The sequence below is a fragment of the Trachymyrmex cornetzi genome, unplaced genomic scaffold, assembly GCF_001594075.2.
Source record: "Trachymyrmex cornetzi isolate Tcor2-1 unplaced genomic scaffold, Tcor1.1 scaffold83, whole genome shotgun sequence".
NCBI classification, from domain to species: domain Eukaryota; kingdom Metazoa; phylum Arthropoda; class Insecta; order Hymenoptera; family Formicidae; genus Trachymyrmex; species Trachymyrmex cornetzi.
This window is the reverse complement of record NW_017300169.1, coordinates 3,816,895-3,834,383: the sequence shown is the minus strand read 5'-3', so window position 1 is coordinate 3,834,383 and position 17,489 is coordinate 3,816,895. Positions and strand designations below refer to the sequence as shown.

Genomic DNA, 17,489 nt, shown 5'->3' with positions numbered 1-17,489 from the left:
GCATTAGCACATGTTTAATATTCTAACAGCGCATATAAATAAGAAGTTTCACATTGCACATGGTGGGAGGTCGCACTCGTTACACTCGAATACGTAAAATTTTGCGCACATCGCTATACGCACATAGTTACATTTTGCATATGAGACCGCGAGAGAGAGAGAGAGAGAGAGAGAGAGAGAGAGAGAGAGAGACATAGATAGAATAATATAAGAAGAAGCGCGAGAGTATTTGCGGGTTGTGGGCAGTGTGTGACTCTCTCCGAGGCTCACTCTGGGAACTTGCATACGTGCCGCAAGGGTGAAACGTATCTCCCTCGTGTGTGCGAGTCGAATATTACGACATATATGATGTCGTGCGGTTGCGTCGGAGTGCAATATTCGTACCACACGCACACATACGTACACACCGATACCACCGATGTCTATGAACATATGGGACACGGCAAATATAACCATGGCGGAAATTAGTTTGACGAAGCGGCTTCTGAAGACTCTTCTCGAAAAATAGTCGCCCATTATGAAGATCGATTTTATGCGGCCACAATTCTGTGTAAATTCCGAACAGTGACCCACATTAACTTTCTTTCTAATAATTGATTAGGTAATATGTCAATTAATAAATATGTAGCACATTTCAATTATCTACGGGAGGCAAATTTAGTATTTTATAATGCAACTGAAAATAGATGCGATATGACTACTGACAAATAACAAATAATTTAGAGAACATATTATATGTGAATGTTCTTCAATAGAAGCTATATTTGGCAGAATTCTTGTAATATTTATTTGATATTTACGCTCGGTGAATATTCGGCAGTTAAAACTATTAACGCAAATAGCGCTACTTTTACATTTGCATACTTATCAATTTCCAGCATCGATGTCATTCACGGGAAACACGTTAACGTACCTTCATTTTGCCGCCTAATGACCTATATCATCACACCCCGCACGATGTCAAGTTGTTTTATTGGAGTCTGCATAAAACAATGCGCGTTTCTATTTCCATTTAAATTCCCTTTCGACCGCTATAAAGCCATCGCGATGCAATAACTCGTTCATAGCGAAGGCGAGATGCATAAAAACCGGTCGATCGTTCGTCAGTTTAAATGCGACTAGCTGCGATAACCGTCACGTCGATTTCCGTCCGCGTCGTATTCGTGTCGCGGATTTACCAATCCATTTAATTAAATCGTGTAAAACAAACAATCGTGCGGGCAAACGAACTGTTCTATCACTTAAGAGGAAGATATACGACTATACATTTTATTAAAAAAAAAAAATTGCAATTGTAACGGAAATCTCAGAGATACAATTTTATTTTTCATTGTGTGTGAACATTATTCCATTTGTAATTCAATACATTAAGCAAATACCATATATTGGTACTTTTATTTGCAAAGATTGTCATTTTATTTCACAAAATCGATAGTAATAATTTAACTTTAATTTTTTGTGCTTCGATACAAATTTAATAAAGCCAATACGTAATGTAAATAAAATAGCAATTTTTATGAAGTTACTGTGATACTCTAGAAGCTATTTTTATGCATTTACCGTGATACTCTAGAGGCAAGAAATAAACGGAGCGTGCAAAATGCACCTGTACATTCGTAAAGGGAGATAAAGTCCCTTTATTGCACCGATCTATCGTGTACTTTTTGTCGATCGAATCTATCGGCGTCTTTCGGAATTCCTTCGCGATCTTTGAAACCGGTACATACTGCAATTTACATTTGTTACGGTCCCGCACAAGCTGTGCGCAGCACGTTGTTGCAATTTATGGCGGCGCCGACGCTTTTTGCCTCCTTGAATCACGCGAGCACTCCGCCCCGCTGAAACGTTCGCCACCTGACACATTTAAGTCACGTTCTCCCGATGCTACACGAAAGCTACAATCGGTGGTAAGCTCGATTGCAACCTGGCCCTGGTTAACTTAATCGTGATTGAAGTCTTGGTTATCGTGCAGTCGAGCCGGACGGCTGGATAAGTCAATAGGACCGTTTGCGGGGGCCAATTGTAACCAGGAACAATTGTAACACCGACGATAATTGGAACCTTTAGTGGTTGTATACGTCGACAGGAAGCAGTATAGTTGAATAATCACGTAACAAATATCACGCTCTTCTTATAAGATGTAAGGATTGAATTATAAGCGGATCTAAACTTTCCTGAAATTGTTGCGATTAATCTTAAGCTCCCCTATTCGCCTAATTGAGAAAGTAGTGAGATTATAAATGGCTAGTGTTTCAGAAATAAAGACCACAATCTCCATATATTGTTTACATCAAATCTTTTATAGATAATATTTTATCACATTGTTGATCGAATATTTATTTAATCCTACATTCGTACTTACGTGAATGTTTCTGATACTCCAACATTATATCTCAATTTTCATTATTCGTTTACAATTAAATAAAGATTAATAATATTCTATACGTCTTTTAGATAAAGATAAATACAAAAAAATTGTTTTTAATTATGAAAGAATTTGCAATAAAAATATAATAATGTGTGTAACAATATTTATAAATATCATTCATATATTAAAAAAATTTTTTAATTTTTGACAGAGGGAGGTGTCTTCGAGCGAATAATAAAGGGTTAAAGATATAATTATGAATGTATGCGCAATCTCTGCTTGGAAGTCATTTTTAAGTAGTAATAGAGAATTCTCCGTTTTTTCATATCCCATACATCATCCCATATTCCGTCATTCTCGAAAATCGACCACTAGCTGATTACAATTTACAATCGATATCATAGTAGTTCTAAGCTACGAGACGGAACTGGTAAAATTATTGATTCAGTCACCGGTGTTCAGTTTGTGTGTCGAGACAATAAAGACGAAACGCGATTTTGAGAGGACCGTCATCCGCATCGCGCTCGCGATCGAAGGATGCACACACCTTTCGCGAGCGAGTCTCGCGGTAGAGACACATAAAGCTCACACCAACGCACATCGATTTGATCGCAAGGGAGCACACGCGCGTAAAGTCGCGGGGGTAGCGATGTGTGTGTGTGTGTGTGCGGTCAAACCGTCAGGGAGGCGCGAGCGCACACGCGAATTCACTTCCAAACCCGCTCATTTCGGGACCGCGAAACGCAGGCGCATTGAACGATTATCGTATCGCGGGATTCACGGGAGGATGGCGCGGGTCCTTCACCTACCCTTCCTCGCCGTTCGTCGCTCCCTTCCCTTACCGTGGATCCCGCGAGCCCTCTCTTTCCTATTCCGATGTCCTCCCGCGTTTACCTTTCTCCCCGACCTCTCTTTCTCGCTCATTTTCCACATTCGTTCGTCATCCCTTTTCTCCCCCTTCGCCCTGAAATTCGTCCCTCATCCCCCTCCGTCAGTCCGACCGCTGATACCGAACGTGCGTACGCCTGCGTACACGTCGTTACTACTTACTACTACGCTTTACTACTGACACTCGCGTACTACTACGAGCAGTGGCGTATCGACGACCTTTCGCCCCGACCTTCGCCCCGCGAACAACCACGAGATTTCTTCTAGGGAATTTTCGGGAGGGGCGGGGGAGGAGGCGCGCACTCCGCGACGACGCGATTTATGCACGCTATTTCCTCCCGGCTTCCTCGCCAAGTTACTACTGCAGTGCGCACCGAATCTCGAGTTGTTACGTATCTATTTTATTTATTAGCTTCCCCAATATCTCTATTCCCTTCAGTGGAATTCTATCTAACTGCCGGATCCCTTCTCTTCAAATTGCGAATGATGGATAAAGAACGCATTTCAGTTCATATCCGCGCCAAGTTTTTCCTTTTGTTAATATAAATTTAATTCGGGCCTCATTAAAATTGAAAAAATAGCTTGGAATGTTAATATATACTCGTGGGTATAATTGCATTTATCAAATTCGTAATTAAAAAGTTTTGCTTGGAACCAAATTTATCTCCGCGAAAGTAGGACGTAGCTATCAAATTATAAACCAAGTATTGCAGCAGGGTGAAATCTAATGCATATTACGAGAGGTTTAAAGCAAAAATCATTGAATTCTTTCGTATCGTCGCGATCTTATTGCGGTTTTCTATTCCTGAGAAAATCTAGGTTGACTAACGAAGACTCATAGTTGAAAATATTCGTGCCAAATTGAAACGGAGATCGGTAAATCGGCCACTACGGATTCGATTCCATTGGGGTATATTTCTGGACTGTGAGCCAGACTTTGCCCTCGTTCCTCATTCTGAACCCCTTAAGTAAAACTTTATTTTCTGCTTGGTTGCAGGTGTAATTTTTCCGAGTTCTCTCACGCACGAAACGGAAATGATTCATCAGAGATTAATGAAGCGTATACAAATTCAATAATGAGATCTTAATTGAATTATTTGTCGAGCTTGCAATGCAAATGATATGTTTTCTATCATATACAATATATACATTGTACATATATTTCTATTTTGATACATACAATGTTATATATAAAATATATTGAGAAATATATTTGAGAATTGCGCGGAAAGTGCTGCAGTTTTCAAATAGATTTCTCGATTATGGTTTTTCTCATGATACGCGCATACACCGCATTGAAGATACATTGATGTATTTTCCGCATGCGTGTGGTTCGATTTGTATCGGAAGTAAGAATCTCCAACACTATAGATGCACTCTGTAGATGTGTGCACAAAACTCACGTCCGAACTTTCTATCCCATAGTGGTAGCGCCGTAACGCTAGACACGAAAGCGGAGCACGAATTTAGTACCCGTTGTCAAAAGTTGCACAATATCCATGCTGCCACTTTGCCAACGAGTAACTCGACAATACGAGAGTTTGGCGCGCACGTTCGGGGTTGCGCATAGGTCGGGAAACATTAAATTCAAGCGACCCTTCCGCGGTGCAGATTACCGCCGACTTGCGTTCCCGTATATAGGACGACGTAAATTTGCGGGAATGTTCGGTAGGCCGCGTTTACATCGGTGTTTACAATTATATCTGGCGGGATATTAAGAGACGACGTAATAGGGCAAGGCCGATGAATGATGACCATTTGGCCATTATTCATCGTCCTGCCTCCGCTATCACGAAAGCGTGAACTAGGCAGAATGGAAAGACGTGATTTAATTTTGCGCTAGCGAGATAAGATCGATTACTACGATACGATACAAACAACGTTACTATTACGTAGTAATTCGGATTTACAGTTAAGTTTGATCTAAATGTGATGTCCAAAAACGGAATCTTAATAAAATTATGTGCAGTAATATTCATGCACTGAGAAAAAAATAGCCTAAATTTAAATAAATATTTATTTAAATACTGTCAATTAAACATTTAATTACAATAAATAAATATTTACTTAATAAAAAGAAATGATTGTTATATCAAATTAATGTTTTTTGTATCAAATAAATAAATTTTTATATATTTAATAAATATTTAATTGGTACTATTCAAATAAATATTTATTGAAATTGAAGATATTTTTTTCTCAGTGTAATATCTACAAAAATCGTGGAAATTTTTGCCAATAAAGACCATATATAATTTTTTACAATAAATATCGTGACAGATAATATTAATACAATTAAGAAAATGCCACTATTTTTTTTCAATAAGATTTATAATTTCTTCCCGTAAGAATTTAAGTAGTAACGGATAGCTATGCGACGGCGCGTGTAAGTAGGGAATTCGCCGTATAAAGAAATCAATTTTTCCTCGCATTAAGGATCCGGCACATCGTTAAGAGAGTTTCCCATTTATAATGTAGGCGAGTGTACCAAGAGAAAAAAAGAGAGGAAACGAAAGAAAGAGAGGGACAGAGGGTGAGAGTACTGATAATGGAAAAAGCGTTGCGGATTAAATTGGAGGCGGAAAGTGTGCGTGGAGCGCGGCATTAATATACCATGCATACGCCATTACAACATTCCCCGATGTCCACGCGTTACAACACGTTACTACTATTACTACCACTGCTATATTGTCACCACCGTCCATTACGTTCAGTGCCGTACTCCTCGCGCGTTTGATGGGGAAGAATCCGGTCGTCCGTTCGTTCCTCTACCTCGTAAATCATCGCGATGGGCATCCACGTAGGTCACTGGATACGTCGGTGAAATAGCGACGGGATGGACGAGGGTGGCTGGACAAGGATGGGAGAGCACGAGGAGAAGAAGAGCAGCCGTTCCGACGAGAGATCGTGATTTTCGAAGCGGATGTTCGAAGATCGCCGCGACCCAGATTATAGTAATGACCACTAATACATCCTCCGGAAATTGACGAATTATATTGGCGAGATTAGTTTTATTTCATAGGAGATCTTTATACCTTTCGGAATGGTTTCTCGTCTGCGGATTTTATCACTGACTATTGTCCACGGAGTTTCAACGAGATCAATTTTCAGTTTATAACCTTTTGATGTTTCTGATGTGGAATTATTTTACTAAAAGTGACATCGTTATTACATTGGTTTTTCACTCTTTCAAAAGATGCGGTAACATAAAACAATTAATATCAAAGGAAGCTTCATATAAAAAAAAATTTTTTGTCGGCTATTTCTCGTATTTATTACTTTTCTATGTTTTGAATTGCTTCCTATATTCATTTTTCATACTCTCTCGCTAAAAAAAATAGTATTTATAAGCATTGCTGTTGAATAAAAATATTATTGTACATTGAATATCGGCGATCTCTTCTCGTTCAATGTCGCTTCGCGTTCTATGAAGAGATGCCCCTCCGGCTGGAAAACGGCTCGCATTATGTCAACGCGGGAGGATGATGATATAGACTACTTCGAAAAGTGCATTACCGGCATTTCTCGCGTTTGTTCCCCGCCCCGGGCTTATTTATCGCTCCAGGGGCTAAGTCTCGCTGGCTTCAAGTCTCGCAGCTGCTGTCTGTAATGGAGTTGCGTATACCGCCGTCATATGTGGAGCAAGAAGTTGGGCGCGATGGGGAAGTAGTAGCCGACTCGAGAACAGACGTGATGGAGGGGTGAAGAACCTCGAGAAAAAGTAAATACTCTGTATATCGAGCGTACGGAAGATGCACGGGGTGAAACGCAAAAAGGGCGAAAGCACGTTTAGGGGAGAGGGTGGAGGAGAAGGAGGGAAAGAGTATTACTCGGGAAACGCACGGGATGACATGTGAAATGATACGAGAATATGTGACGTGCCAACTGATATCGTGCGGAAGTACAAGTAAGGAAAGATGCGACGATAAAACAAGGAGAAAAGAGGATCGTAGAGAGATACACGCGGAAATAACCCGGGACATTATCGTGGTAGAAGAAACCGGACGACCGAGACGACACTTTGATGCATGGAGGGTGAACGCGAATGCGAGTACGGATCAGAAAGAAATCCACTCTCACGGGTCGCAAAAATCCGTCGTTCGAAAAAAAAAGTGCGAACGCAAGGTTGCCGCTGTCGTGTGAGGTGAGAGGTCGAAGGAGAGAATTCGCGCGACCGCTGACACCCGTAAGTGGAGTGGCAGCGGGTGTAATAAGAAGTAAACGAATGGGGAAAATCCAATTGAGGGGAGCCGCGACCGCGCGGGCGAGGAAAGAACGCGAGTTCCTGGGGAAAGGGAAGAGCGAGATGGTGCGAGCGAAGGAGAGGGTACGAGAGCGCATCGCGAAGAAAAAAAAAGGAAGAGAATAAGAAGACATGCGCGAGGCGAGAGAAGCGTGAAAAGCGGCGCTTAAGGCTTAAGGGGCACAAAGACAGCGACGATTTGCGCGCACAGTTAAGAAAAATGAAAAGAACGCGAAGATAAATAACATGGATGGAAGGAGAGAAGGAGAGAGAAAAGAGGCTTAAACACGGTAGAACTACACGAACAGTCGACGGTTCTGATCGCTCCAAAGAGTGAAACTCGCTCCTAAGAGGAAAACGGGACGAGATAAGTTGGTAAGGGATGATCGCGCGTAATTCAGTCTGAGCAAAAAGGTGTGAACGAGATTGCCAAAATACTACGGAAATATTATAGGAAAGGGGGATGGGAGAAACCGCGAATAACGAAGAGTCAGGAAGCGCCGTTCTCGGAGGTGGGACGATGAGAGGAAAGAGGCGAAGGTAGAGGTCCAGAAGGACAACGTAGAGAGTTCAGGATAATGAGAGAAGAAGATGACGTGGAAAGAAGCGGCGAGTGCGACAGAGAGAAATAGAGTGGGCATGCAGGGGGGGGAGGAGGATGGAGGGCGAAGGGGTTGAGGACAGTGGAGGAGCGCCACGTTGGAGTTGGAGGTACGTTGCGAGGCAGTAGGAGTGCTCGAGCGCGTAGGAAGGAGGCGGAAAAGGGTGAAGAGGGACAGACCGAGTGAGGAGTGCGGAGATAGAGTACGAGTTGGGGAGGAAAGAGAGCGGAGGGGGCAGGGGAGAGGGCACGTTGAGGGAGGGGGTGGGGTGACGTCACGCCCGGTCGATACTCACTCATACTACTCCTCCGCGTACGGCGACACGGTAACCCCCCGGCGATGGCGCACGCGCGCCTTTTACCCCTTACCTTGTACCGCCGACACTCGTACTCGCTCCTGAGCGCCGCTTCCCGCCATATTAGCCACCATGGGGTAGGCGAGGATGTGCGACAGGGGTAACACGGGGTGCTTCTTCTTCCGCAAGGTAATCCATGCGTTTTCTCGCTCTCTCTCTCTTTCTCTCACTCATTCTCGTTTCCGCATTCTCCGTTTGTCTACTTATCATTCTCTCACTCTGTCGCACTCATTCCCTCATCGGACACCTACCTAACCGTCCTACGCGCGCCCTTTCGCACCATTCACCGGTCACGTGAAACCGAGAAGGGACTGGCGATCTGCACTCGAGAGAGAGACAGGTCATAAGAGAGGAAGACTGGCCAGCGTCTTGTTGAACTGGTGCTCTGGCCGAGGACAACTCGGAGCTCGGAGCACGTATGGGACCGCCGCGAAGGGGTAGCGCGACACGCGCGGCGGCGTTCACCCGGCAGACGGGTGAGACCGAGAGGCGTAAAGAGAAGACGGACGGAGCACGGGGGTGGTGGGCTACCGGCAGGAAGGGCGGCAAGGAGCTCCAGGAGCCGCCACCGCCGTCGGCGAGCGAAAGGGGCTGCAAATCGGCTGCGGCAGCGTGGATGTCCCTGCTGTCGCTCTGCGACCGGATGTGCGGCACCGCCGCGTGGCTCGTTCCGGTCACATGCCTCCGCGGGGTGCGTTTTTCCCACGGTTCACCTTTTGTGCTACTTCTTTTCATCGGGCGACGTTGCAAATGATTATTAAGCTGGCAGGTGGAGAATGAGCTCGCGATCTATTTTACAGCAAAAATCTTATTGTTAATCCCTATACGAGCGAATAATCTCCCTCGTATTTCCTGGCATCGCAGTTAACGAGTGGGCGCGAGGATTTACGGTGATGTTCGTGACGTTAGCGTGACAGGTGGATGAGCTCGTTCGAAGCTCGATAAGCTCGTGCTTTTTTCTCGATAGTCTCAGTGAGATACGAATCCGGCTGAAATCACGGTCAACGAGCTCGGGGATTTACGGCTGGTGCTTGTGCGTTGTCGAAGTGACAGATTGATGAGTTTCCGCGAGACGCCGCGTGCTTCGTTAAGAGCCCCCTCCTACCCTTAAAAGGATCATGATGGGACCTTACATTTACATCGCATTTGTCTCGAATGAAAAAGCGCTATTCTAGATAGTTCACCTTCCCTGATGGACCTCATATTCGGTCACTTTATTACGGCCCTCATAATTGGGTTAATGGAGATGAACGTGAGATATTCCAGTAAAAGCAGAAGTTAAATGTGTACGACTTTTGTCACTTGCTTTTATTAGACGCATTTAATGGAAATCTTATTGATCGTATTAATAATTAATGATTATCAATTTGAATTTTTTATTCCTCTATGAATAATTTCTTCTTAATACAGTGGATCGAAATTATTACAAAATTTGCTAATAGAATTTGTTGGAAATATTTATGAAAAATATCCGTTATCTCCATTTTGATTACAATCAGCGACTGCAAAAATATTTACTTTAGTACACTGTACTTATGCTCGCAATATTTCTACGTCTTTGAGAGAAATTAGAAGCTTTACTTCTTTTACAAGCTTGTGAATTCGCTTGCATAAAATATCTTCAATTTAGGTAATGTTAATTAATAAGATAAGATCTTTTTTAATTACTTAAATAATCCTTTAATTAAAAGTATTCAATTTGCAAAACAAGATATACTTAAACAATTGATATCCCTATTTAGCATAAATCTATTATTGGTTTTAACTATCATTATAATCACACAATCTTCTAAATCATTATAATTCTATATGATGTAAAATGTGAGGTAGCCAAGTTATGTAATTGTCAATGGAGTATGTGACATGTGTAGCTGACCTGTGACGTATGTAGTTTGGTTGCTGTGGTTATCATTGATCTAGACTCTGACTAATCCTCTTTGAAGGGATGCCTGGACATTCAAATTTTCTCGATATTGCATGTCGCGTTATATTTCGACAATGCGGAAGGTACACGTCATTTTTTCATTTGTCGTCCTATTACGTAATAATCAATTGTATAATCACTTTAGAGTCAGCTGAACGGCGAAAATAATCAGTTATTGTTTTGTAGGAGGGCCGGGGGGAAGTGACAGACATAAGCGCAAGTCCTGGGAGGCAGGCACCTGCCAACCAGTTGCGCCCCAAGGAACCACCCCCCATGGTCATTCAAGGAGACTTCAGGAAGGTAGTGGCGACACTTCATTAACTCGTTGCCGACACAATGGACGAATTTAGAGCTCGTTGTGTCGACAAACTTCAATTGCCGGACAGCATGACGATGGATTCCGACACCCGGGACCCTATTGTGTTGCTCGTGAAGCTGTCTCGACGACTGGTAGAAACGTATTGGCGTGTGCTTTAGTCGCCACGCATTGTTCACGTAATCTGATCGCTATTATATTAAACATGCCAAATTTAAATTAAACCATTCCGTTTTCAATCTTTGCATTGAAACAAGCAAAGTGAGGATAAAATATAATAGCGACGTCTTGTCAGAACACTATTAATAAGGAAAAAGGTAGCCAAATATTTATTTTTGTGTACATATGCTTGTTTTTGGAAGTAAAAAGATCTCATTACATTAAGATTTTATATTAACGAAATTAGGGCTGCATTCCGTAATTTACTGTGAGTACTGAAATTCTATAGTTCACGTTATGTGTACGTATACTATAGATTTTTAGTACCTACAGTGAATAACGCAGTTTATATTTTAGTTATTTTTTACATTTCTCTACACTGAAAAAAATGATATTATATTAATAGCATTATTTTAATTGAAAATAATTTTGTTGATTCACGATAACAGTATTAATGAAATCAATAAAAAATTTTATTAAAACAACAACACATAACGTATTTGTTCCATTAACATTGTTATTGTATTAACAAAATCATTTTTAATTGAAATAATGTTGTTGATATAACATCGTTTTTTTCCTGTGTATTTATTATTTATACGAGAGATCAATGTATTATTTTTATATATTGTTTAAATGTTTGCACGATAGAAATAATTTAATAAATAATAACAAAAGCATTGTTTTGCGTCGAGACAAATTCATCGATCCACACAAAAATAATGATAAAACATCGCTACGCATTCTTTGAAACGGAAGGATCTATCGTTGCAGGTGAGCGGGATCAGTACAGAGATCTTCAAGCAGATCGAGACTGTCGAAAACGATCATGACGCATCGACAGCGGCGGCCCTCGAAGCTGTTGAGCGGAGAGGCGAGATGGTCGTGCGTGTCATTGAGCCTCGGCAAATGGGTAGACAGGCTTCCGAGGCGGCGAAAAAATTTATTGCTATGCAGGTACGTTATCGATGGGCCGTCTGTTTCCGACAGATTGTGATTCATTTGCATTCGAACGTAATATCTTGTCATAAATTAGTACTACGCGCAATTCTTTCATTACAGTCAGCAGTACGTTAATTCCCTGTTTATCGTATACTATCTGTTCATATCTCTCTCCTTTTCCTAATATACATATGATTACAATTCAATTACAGAATAGTATTGGAAGCTTAAGATATTTTATCGTTTTTGCTTAACCACTATTAATATACGAATATTTATTACTTTGTTGTATGAATATACAGTTTTAGAAATTTGCTTAAAAAAGTATAAAATATAAAACGAGACGCATAATATTAAACTAGACTGAAATTTAAATTAAATTTACACGGACTGTTCAATTTTTTTACTTAAATATAAAAATTCACGCAATCTTTTACTTTATTGTAAAAATTCACACAAAAATATTGTTAGGCATTCTTCACTCATTTGTCTTTTACTTTAATTTTATTTAATTAAAAAAAATAATTCTTTATTACGTTTGTCAATGATTATATAGAAGCTGATAATGTAGTTATTGTCAAATTATCGAGCAAATTATTTAGACATCAAGAGATAATATTCACTGTAATTTAACTCGCCTTGGCCTCCTCACGGAATTAGGCGAACAAAGTGTAACAATCTGCTTGCATGGTGGTCGCATTCGTACCACCCGGGCCAGGGAGAAAATTATTTTCACGACAACGAAGTAATTTTGCGCAGCGTAATTTTACCCGAGGCGCGCGCGTGAACGCCGTGAAATATTTCGACGGCACGAATTAAGAAAGTTCGCTGGCGATCTTCGTTCCAGGATCCTAAGCACCCCATCCACTTCGTCGAGATAATCAAACGACCGGGACAGACCCTCGGCCTCTACATACGCGAGGGCAACGGCGTCGACAGGAACGACGGGGTCTTTATCTCTAGGATAGCTCTGGAGACCGCCGTGTACAACAGCGGCTGCTTGAAGGTGAGTATCTTCGCTCTGCCCTGCGAATTCACCCGCTGTCGCCGGGACGACGACAGTGAGAAACCGACGCGATGGAGAAAGCGAGGCGAGCGGTAAAATCGAGACACATCCGTGAATCGTCTCTTCGTCTTCTTTTTGCCAAGCGAGAACTTAATTGCCGCTGGTGCTCGGAACGAGCTCGGAGCAGCCATTTAGGATTGAGAATCTATTTCGAGGAAAAGAAAGAGAGAAGGACGCGACGGCGGGGGCCGCGAGAATACGCCGAATTAAATTTATCCTCTTACACCTTGACATTTCACGGGTCTTGGGCATCGATCAGTCTTGTATATTTGGGAGGGATATTTATCCTCTCTCTTCTCCGCGATATCGTTGCTCGTCTTTATATCGGCTATCAGTCACTATGCATTCGCACGTGCAGGTGGGCGATGAGATCCTGGCGGTGAATCTGGTCGATGTGACGCACATGAGCCTGGACGACGTCGTGATCATCATGTCGATACCGAGGCGACTCGTCCTGGCCACAAGGCACGGCCCACATCAACTTGTTTCGCATAGCCGCCAGACTGAGCACAAGGCACCGCCTGTAGTAGTCATCAAAAGGGAATTGAATGAAGATGAGAGTGACCACACGACAAGTAATCACGTCAGGTACTATCCCAGATTGATCTACTCCTTGAATTAATAATCAAAAGACATCTTGCAAATTGATTATTTCAAAATACCTGTGTGTGGATGGCTTTACTGCTGACGTCATTACGAATCTTTTTATCTTTCTTCCCTATTCATACAGAAGCTTGTTAAAACAATAAAGTGGCTTTTAATAAAAAAGCCGATATTTTATGAAGAACAATCTTCCAATTATAGTAATAGTACTGTATTAGTACTGATATTTGATATCGACCATTTAAATCTTTTCTACGCGGAGAAAAATGTAATATGCTCTATGTAATAAATTTTATGGAATAGGCAGATCCATATAGGAACACGTGCTCACTTATGTAAAATTTATTTTACTTTTTTGGTAAATGAGTAATCGTCATACACTGTAAGGTACTTTTTACATTTTATAAAGTAAATTTATAAATTATGGTACTCAGTAGAATTTATTTTAACAATAAATATTTTTCGCCTTAGCGCTGACAAAATTTACTTTACTACGCGATAAAATATGTGAGTGCGTAAAGTATTGAGAATAGTATGATTTACTGTAAGTAAAAAATCACTTAAATAGATTTATTATAATTGCAATGTACTTTTTACCTTACATCTTCTATATTTTTATTTCCTGGCAAGTAAAATTTGTCATAAGTTCGGCAAAAGTAGCCAGAATATTTTTACTAGTAGTTGTAAGTTAAAAATTACTTAACCTTTTTTCTTCATGTATATCTTTTTTTTTTAAATTAGTTAGGACAATAAGTTCTGTCATTAACAATTTCGAATAACACATGGAGATTGATGTTTCATGTGTAGGGATGGCAGTAGTCGTAGACGAGGCGACGGACGTGAAATGTTGCCGTCGCGATCAAGACTCGGTCTCACGGGTTTGGGATCGAGCCAGGATCTCGGTTCGAGCAACGGTGATCTGTACTATAATTCACGGCCAGAGGGTCACTGGTCCTATCAACCACCGCCGCCACCGGTTATCACGCACCAGCCGAAACCTTCATCGACGCAACATTTTCAGCCATACGAGCGCGGCTATCCGAAGACGTTAGAGAGCTTGGCTGAGAAAGTAAGTATTGCGTGATATTTCACGCGTCGAAATACGGAAATCCTGCGGATCGAGATCCATCAAAATGACAGAGAATATCGCTTGAAGAACAAATCATTTTTCTAATAAAATTTTCTGTTTCAAAATTAGAGAAAGGATTTTTTAATTTTGATATTTAATTGAATTAATAATTTAATAAGTATTAATATAAAATACAAAAATATTTGTTTACAAATATATATAATATAAAAAGCAAATAATTTTTATTCTTTTTTATTCATTTATAATTTTAATAAAATAATATTTTTTTACCAATGTATATATTTTTATTATTTATGATATTAAAAAATTATTTTATTTTAATTATCACAGAATATGGTGATTACATTGTTCTTTATAACACTAATTTATTTCGATATTTTCAAAATAGATGTCACTTATGAATCTCGATCCGATGTAGTTCACGCATAGATGTTCTAGACGATGTGGATCGAGCACCATTTCACACCTGTCTGCACCAATTCGATACTCGTTTGCCCTTCACTGTCTCCAATGAACGCTATTTTACGACTGAAAGAAACTGGTGAACTCGTGGCAATGTCTCGGGACACTTGCTGTCGCGATCTCCGTGTCATTCGGATTATCGGAATTAAGAAGAACAATTCGTAAAGTAACTTCTAAAAGCAAGGAAATTTAAAAAATATCAGAACCGCATATCTCGCGACAATGAAAATGCCGCTCGTATAAATACCGACTCTTTGTACATTCGTATCGGATTTCTATCTCGAAGACAAATACGCGAGAATAAATGTCGAGAAAACGAATGTCTCGACAATTTCAACGAATGCATTTCCGAACGACGCGGAGCGTCGCCGATCGGCTCGCGTATCGATCACGTGTTTCAAATGACTAATCGGTTCTATGAATGAATGCTACATTGAAATTAACCAGGATTTTACAAAGGTAAAGATAACACAAACTCTATCTTGATATCTAGACTTGTGTATGATTGCAATTTTCTGTATAATGCCTCTAATGGACGAGTATATAAATATATTCTCCCTTCCTCTCATGTATATACTTGGCGACGAACGAATGCGCGAGTGCATCCGCCCACGCGAGCCATTTTTAATTTCAATCGTTATTAAATTCTCACTTCTTAAAAAATTCAACGTAAATTCTTTCATTCTTTGCTGAAATGTGCGAGTTTTGGAATGTAAAAAAATTGAGATCGTAAAATATGGATAATTAACCCTTTTACCGTACCAATATGGATAACTAGTGACTGAGCGATTCCTGTTCGTGCAAGTTTCTTTGATTCTTTCGGTAATTATAAATTATACTACATTTTATTATTTTTCAAAATAAAGAGTCAATATTTATTTTAGAAAGTTGAAAATATGTTGGTGCATTTTTAGAGATTTTTTTGAATTATTTTGAAGAGGTGAAAAAAAGAAGAGATTCTAGTGATCTTTGATGGTATGGACGAGGCATCAAATTGTATATGGTACGGTAAGGGTTAAATATACATTTTATCAGTATATAATAAAAAAAAAGTAAGCAATTATATATCTCTTTTTCTTCAATAAGTAATCCAAGAAATCACGAAATAGAGAAATAATATATATAATAACAATTTATTAATATAATTATCAAATATTAAATATAATTAATTAAATTGTCTCTTTTTTTATTATAATCATAAAAACCATTTGAGGTTAAACACTTTGATAAAAAATTTAATAAAGAATTAATAAAAAAAGTCTTGTATTTCGCGGTAAAATAAATCATTCGGTTATAAGATGTGTGTTTAAAAGTTAATAAACGAAACGATTGCTGAGGGTGTTTAATGGTAAATGAGTGAAATGTTTAACCGTACACTCGACGGTGCACCAGTGCATTCGTTTAACGAGTTCTGCCTAGAAAAAGCGTAACACGAATTAACGGATATTTATGTGCGTTCTTAAACCGTAGAAGTCGCGTACACCTGCCGCTGTTTGCGACGTAAACCCTAACTTTATGTTTCCTTGTTGCAAGCTTGCTGTCCGTTTGTTCTTTCGATTGCGTTTTGTGCCTGTGTTCTGGATAACGTTAATCATTGTCATGGCTAGCGTTATCACGTTCGGTCGATTATCGATTGCCGGCACTTTACTCAGCATTATATTCTGTAAAGTTGTTATGAATTTTAATAATTTATCAAAGACTGCACTTAAAAATTTCAATTAACGATTATAATATTGTTAAAAAATTTATATCTATATGTAAGATTCACATTTTTCTTATAAAATTCATATTTCTCTTACAATTTTGAATTTTTATGTATTAATCTATTTTTTATCTATTTTTTATCACACAAATCATATTATAAGCATCAAATATACATTACTAACAAAAGGTAATCGATCGATCATAGGAGATGAGACATTATCGTTGTAATTGCCGTTGACGTTAGACGTTAATCTTTCTCAAGAATTTAAATCCCAAAGGTATATAATTTACAAAAATTTACAATTATTGATAATAAATTACAATTAAAGACAAAGAAAGAGAAACGAGATGTTTACGGGAGTCACGGCGATCAGCAACTTTAAGAAAATCTGTCTAAGGAACTGCCTACCTCAGTAAACATCTATGAAATGTACTCAAAGAGTTCGTGCGATCATGCGATTAGGTACACCCTTTCTACACGGGGCCCATGATGCCCTCGAATGGCCGACGTATGTCGAGTGGTGGAATGCAATCAGTCGGTGGCAGATTGCCGGGCCAAACCACGCAGTCGACCCATTACGGCTACGGCCAGCATACCGGAAGCGGAAGGATCATGCCGAGGAGTGGTTCCGACCAGCACCTACCCCGAGTCGATTACACGAGCATCACGACGCCGGCGCGACATACCCTTCTTAGATCTAGCTTGAAATCAGGTCCGTAATGAATTTACCTATCATCGAAGTATCCACTCTCTTCCTGTCTCTCTC

The 17,489-nt window shown here is 40.1% G+C and overlaps 1 protein-coding gene across 1 annotated transcript in view; it reads left to right on the top strand.

Annotated features, from left to right (window-relative positions):
- The first annotated feature begins 8,512 nt into the window (after positions 1-8,512).
- Positions 8,513-17,489, top strand: part of RhoGAP100F (Rho GTPase activating protein at 100F) — a 19,884-nt gene continuing 10,907 nt past the window's right edge. Inside the window, exons 1-7 of the mRNA XM_018519618.1 lie at positions 8,513-8,585; positions 10,567-10,680; positions 11,630-11,812; positions 12,645-12,803; positions 13,222-13,451; positions 14,274-14,535; positions 17,186-17,435. Coding sequence (XP_018375120.1) covers positions 8,544-8,585; positions 10,567-10,680; positions 11,630-11,812; positions 12,645-12,803; positions 13,222-13,451; positions 14,274-14,535; positions 17,186-17,435 — 1,240 coding nt within the window. The 5' untranslated portion in view covers positions 8,513-8,543. The remainder of the gene's footprint in view (positions 8,586-10,566; positions 10,681-11,629; positions 11,813-12,644; positions 12,804-13,221; positions 13,452-14,273; positions 14,536-17,185; positions 17,436-17,489) is intronic.